Here is a 6,125-nt window from a genome sequence, read left to right on the forward strand (position 1 = left end):
ATGGCACGAACATTACAGAAAGTCAACGAAAAAAGGCTCCCAAAAGAGAAAATGCAAGATATTTGCGCCGTTGGGCCTGTGTTTCAAGACACTGTCATGATGGCTGGAACACCGTTAGGAGTTGCTGCATTGAAGTTCAATGAAGAGATATTTAGTATTGTGCTGAGAAACTTTGCAACAGGACTGGATGTAACAAACGACAAAGGCGATAATATTATACATTCCTTGATAAAATACGCAAACGTCCAACCAGACAAAGTCAGAGATGTAAAGCAAATGCTACGTTACATTTTGAATTGCAAATTCATTGCAACAGACGCTCAGTTTGAGAAAAATAAATGGAAAATCAGGAAACAGGCAAGAAAGTTACTTATGATGTCAAATAAAGAAAAGCTCAATCCACTGCAACTGGCCGCCAAAAGGCAACAGTATGAAATATTCGAAATCATTATGCATAATGAGGTAAGATTCTATACTTTTTAGCTTTGAGTTATCAAACTATCAAAATGCGATTTTTCATTAGCAAGCAGTGCAATTTGGACAGATTCTGAAAACGAATAGAAAGGTTTATCCTACACTTTGCATTAAATTTTTACTTTAGTTAGTTTTAGAATTATTTTGTAAGTTAACTACTTATCAATAGTGTATTTACATTTTATTTATTCATAAACCTCACGTTTTAAATTGCCAGGTGTACCATTCAAGAATATCTACTGATGGTCTGTTTAATGAGGAAGTGTATGACATCACTGAACTGGAAACTCTCAATTTAGAGCCCGACTTAACTTTCTCAGATGAAGAAAACATCAAACCTGAGTACCATGAATCAGTTCTTGAGTATCTTATCCACCACCAAACGAGCAACGCATTTATGTTTGCAGACTTCATACCTGTGAAGGAAGTTATCAGGGAAAAATGGAAGACTTATAAATGGTGGTTCATGGGATGGTTTGTCATCCACTTGATTTTCATGATTCTCCTTTCTGTTGCTGCCGTTTTCAGGTCAGAGATCCAGGGAGAAATATCTGTAAATAGTACAGCTGTGTATTCATATGTTGTTACAAAGGATGGATTTGTAACTGGTGTCTCCGTCGTTGGTTTGGTATTTGGGTTGTTTTATCTATTTATGGAAGCTGCAAGAAAAATCGTTTCTCGATTTCAATTCCAGACGTCTTCGAGCTTTATTAAAAGAACGTTGCGTCATTTTAGTACACCTTATTCGAATCTCATATTCAGAATATATTTTGTCTTGTTTTCACTTTTGCTCATAACAGATTTTGCCGTCGCTGCTTCTGCGTCTTCAACATCATTTTCTGGGTATGAAAATTATTGTCTGATATTTTCAGTAATTGTTGGTTGGTATATGGTGATGTTCTTCCTACAGACATTGAAGCCGTTCAGCTTCTTCACAGTTCTGATTCAGAAAGTTGTGTTAGACATGATTAAGTTCGCCATCGTTATGGCATTCATGTTGGTTGCTTTCTCAATAGCAATGTTTATGATAATGCAAGGTGCAGACACCGATGTCGAAAATTTCAGTCATGTTGGGAGGACTATGGTTAAGATGCTGACTATAATGCTTGGAATAGGAGATTTTGAAGATTTGTTTAAGGCAAGGCAGCCAATCCTAGCTGTAGGCGTATTTGTTTTGTTTGTGCTATTGACAACCATTCTTCTTCTGAATGCGCTGATTGCTATGATGTCAAATTCCTGTACAGATTTGATGAATAATTACGGAGGTGTAGTAGCTGCAAAGCTCCACTGCCGTCTGCAGAAGTTATCAGTTATTCTGTTTCTAGAGGGTTTCTTTCCCCGGTGTATATGTAAGGAAGTTGGTAAAATCAAAATGAAAACCAGGTATGAAAATAATGAATGGGTTCGAAATAAACAAAGAAGAATATGGGAAAAGAGTTCCGTTCATGCACACGGAGGAACAGAAACCGAGCATTCACGCGGCTCATCGCATCTCGCCCAGACTCGTGGCATAGTTACTTTGATTATGCAGCAGTTAGACCCAGAAATAAAGAAGATGAAGTCGCATGAAAACAAAATTGCTCGTGTGATCGTCGACAGGGTATGTGATGATACTATTCATAATCAGGCTTCTAAGAAGCGGATTGATATATTGGAAATGGAAAAAGAAACTGGCGATGTGTATAAAGTAGTTCCATATCAAGCAGAGGAAGTGGTGGAAGATTTAGAAACAGTATATACTTAGTGACGGGTTATTAGGTTTGATTAAATACATTGGTTAAACAAAACATGCTGACATTTGATCTGATAGCAAATGTATTTTGCCTTCACATATATTCTGATAATTCTGTTAACATTGTAATAAAATGTAGACAAATCCAAAAGCAAAAGAAACATTGAAGAATATTGAAATCCCCGCAATTTGCTACAATGTAAAAAACCACAAGGGTTTCGTCTTTGATAATGTCTTATTTAATATTTTAGACAATGTGTGTGCTTTGTATCTGAGACTGAATTAAAAATTACATTCACATTTTATGTAGTTATTTTTCGGATTTATTTAAACTCGAAAGTGTTTCTGTTTAAATCATCGATTTATAAAATTGTGATAAACGTCAACAAAGGGATGTTTTTCGTTGCTAAGTTTTATTACATTATGGATACCTCGATTTCGAATACTCTGTAATTTGTTCTGGACATATATACAAAATTGATAAGATAGTAATAGATGGTTTAACAGTTTTGAATTAAGAACTAAATAAAGCAGTGGTCATTAACGGAATGCAATATGTACCATTCTAAATAGCGTAGCAAACTAAAATTCTGTTCACTAATACTGGTGTAAAATAAATACTTTCACTAGGCTTTAATTTTCGTTAAATAATAAACCAGAAAATAATACCAGGTCAAGGAGTGTCACGATTACATTAATTCATTGATGTTTGCTCTATCAAAAACTGATATTATGTAACTTTCTTTACGTAACAAAAACAGTTTCTTTTGACAAAAATTTCGCGCAAAATAGGACCTTACATGTAATACACAACATACTAATCGGTATACTGGGGAACAGCTTGAATAGCTTACGTACGACATTGCTAACAGCATACGCCATTATATGGATGACCAGTTTCAATGAAGTGAACAAATAACGTTCTAAAGGAGAAGAGAAAAACGAAAGAAACAAAAACAAGAAACAAGGTCAGTCAAACCTATACTATGGCGCTAACTAAGGGAGTTATACAATCTGGCCGTTTAAGGCAATTAGTTTCTTAAGACAAGTTAAAACTGGAAAAGAGTGTCAATTTGTGTAGTTGGATGACCAGCTGAGTAAAGCATGTGACTGCCCAATACAGGCGACCGTTAAGGCAGATGTAACAAGATCCTTTGAAAGCTTAAAACGCAACCAAGCCCAATGAAAGCAGACACAAATTTAAGATATAATAATTTATTAAGACTCGCCATTGAATATATTTTCTCCGAAAATAGCCTGCTGTGCAGTGCAATTTATTTCGACTGTTTGCGGAGGTATAATAATATTTTTTGTATGGTTTCATAATTTTTCTTGCTTTTGAAATGTAATAATTCACAGCGCAAGTCATAAAAGCAAAATGGGTTTGGTAAATAGTAACATTAGATTAACAGTCTAAAAGAGCCCCGCTTAAGCGTGAAATGTGTTGCAAGATCAAGTAAAGGAATACAATTTGCTGAGTTGTCAAAACGACACTAAATCCGCGCATTACGTTTCACAGCGCTGTTAAAACAATAAAATGCTACTTGAATTAATAACGAATGTTTCGTCTGCAAAGTAATTTGAACCTCATTAAAAGCTACAGTTGGTTTAGGCGTTTTGTAATGTTCGCTTGTCTTCTGCTGCCCTACTAAATGTTTTCATTCAAAACTAATTAAACGTGCAAACTAGATATGAAATCTTTTTCACTTAGGCATATCAAATGAAAATCAATATAAACCTTCGACTGATTTTTTCTTTAGTCAGCATATTTTAAACTTATGCACTTAAATCTTGTTTAAATGTATAGCGGCCTTTTAATTCCAGTTTATGTGTTTTTTTGAAATATTATAAGATTTGATATATTTGCTGTCTTTCTAGAGCTATGTTATGAAACATAAATCTAGTTTTATTAAAAACATTATATTATCTTTTTATTTCATACCAAAACTGATGTGGCTAATGAGTGATGAAAATGCTGATACGATTTATTAAAAAGGACAAAAGTCCAACATGAAAGTTGCATTCAAAGAAAGCATCCGCCCATACAACATTCCACACAGAAATAGGGTATGTGCAATTTTGTACACGCACACAGTGGCTGAGCACAGGTACACAGTAACACAAACGAACGCAGTTATAGCAAAGAAGTAACAAACAGACACACAATGTATATGAAGAAGGAACATAGTAGTGTACCGCCTTTGAATGTTCATAGGCAAAAACCCCACTGGGCAGTTTAAACTACAGTTTTATTGTTTGGTATAAAAAAAGAAGAAACTAACTTTATTTATTTTTGTATTTAATGATTGAATACAATTTCCGATGAAACAAAATCAATAATCAGTGTCCTTCTGTCCGCTCGTCTTTTGTATTTGGCTGAAAGTATTTTTGTGACAATATCCACATGACAATCTACCCCATTAAAGTACACCGAGACAGACAATTGTATATTCTTTATGTCAATAAAAAGTCGAATTTTCTGTTTTGCGGAAAAAAAAACAACAACAACATAAAAAGACATAAAAATATCGAACGAGCAACGTATTATGCAAGATTGAATAAAGATATATCTTTGAAATAGCCTTATATGTTAGGTAGTGTGATAATATGCATGAATTGATATATACAAACACTTCAATGATCAATGCCCTACCTTATTTAGTTGTGTTTTGTTATAAAGAAATATAAATCCGATTCCAGTAAGTTAATCTTTTCTTTGTATTTTTGCCCTAATTTTTTCGGTTCATGCGGGCCGTCACTGAAATTATATTTGTATATTAAGACTTTTTTCAAATCTGTATACAAGTGGTTTCGTATAACTGCATTTTAAACTATGTCTGTACACGCACACACATATTGGTTTGTTTGTTTGTTTTGGGTTTAACGCCGTTTTTCGACAGTATTTCAGTTATATAACGGCGGGCAGTTTACCTAACCAGTGTTCCTGGATTCTGTACCAGTACAAACCTGTTCTCCGCAAGTAATAGTGTATTCGCTTAGAGCCATATTTTGGGTCCCGTGCGATTGGAAAAAAAGATTAATGGCGACATATACCAATCTGTTCCATATTGTCTGAAGTTCATTCTAAGCCATGTCGCCAGTCTGAATTCTGAGACTGGACCGAGTTATGACGTCATCAAAACGGCGGCCATTTTTTAAAATTAAATCTATTATCATCTTCAAATGACTGATAGGAGATGTTCGTTTTTGGTGCTGAAAGTGAAGTTTGTTGTAGTTTACATAGTACACATACATAATTATTTAGCATTATGTTATTTTGAATAAAAGTTACGTCATTTATGCAATATTAAAGATATATTATGCCCAAATTTCATATTTGAATATATGAACAATTATCTCAAATCTTTTATTTAATGATAAAATGGAATTATAAAGTAAACATGTTTGCAAGTACTAAAGATAGTGTGTAAGGTTTAAATACTTCATACTAATTAATGTGTAAGTAACACAGAATGAATATATTATGCTACTAAAACTCTGGAAGTTTGTTTGAATCAAATTTGAGTCAGACATTTAATTGTGATTTTGTTTACTCGGTAGTTTATATGTTTAGCCAAGGTAAAGATGTTTAATGGGGATTTTCTAGATTTAGATCAATATGCAATGATGAAATATTCATGTAAATTGTGAGAGCATCTTTAAAGGGACGTGAAATAAAGGAAAAGCTTTGATGATTTTTTTATCTATGCTGCATCGTAATTAAATGTAAATCAAATATAGAAACCTGTTGATTATTATCATATTATATCAATAATCTTACATAATTGAAAACAGTAATAATAGAGAACACAAACTTATAACCAAAATCACTATCTCCTCGAAGGGAATTGTACTCACGACCCTTCAAAAATTGTATATTTATATAGTCTGTGATATTACTCTAAAAACGTATCTTTCT

The 6,125-nt window shown here is 33.5% G+C and overlaps 1 protein-coding gene across 1 annotated transcript; it reads left to right on the plus strand.

Moving 5' to 3' along the window:
• On the plus strand, nucleotides 1-2,511 carry LOC123532710 (transient receptor potential cation channel subfamily V member 3-like). Its single transcript, XM_045314262.2, has 2 exons — nucleotides 1-462; nucleotides 692-2,511. Exons 1-2 carry the CDS (start codon nucleotides 1-3, stop codon nucleotides 2,216-2,218), a joined length of 1,989 nt encoding a protein of 662 aa, XP_045170197.2. The 3' UTR covers nucleotides 2,219-2,511.
• Nucleotides 2,512-6,125: the final 3,614 nt, after the last annotated feature.

This window comes from Mercenaria mercenaria, chromosome 11 (genome assembly GCF_021730395.1).
Source record: "Mercenaria mercenaria strain notata chromosome 11, MADL_Memer_1, whole genome shotgun sequence".
NCBI classification, from domain to species: domain Eukaryota; kingdom Metazoa; phylum Mollusca; class Bivalvia; order Venerida; family Veneridae; genus Mercenaria; species Mercenaria mercenaria.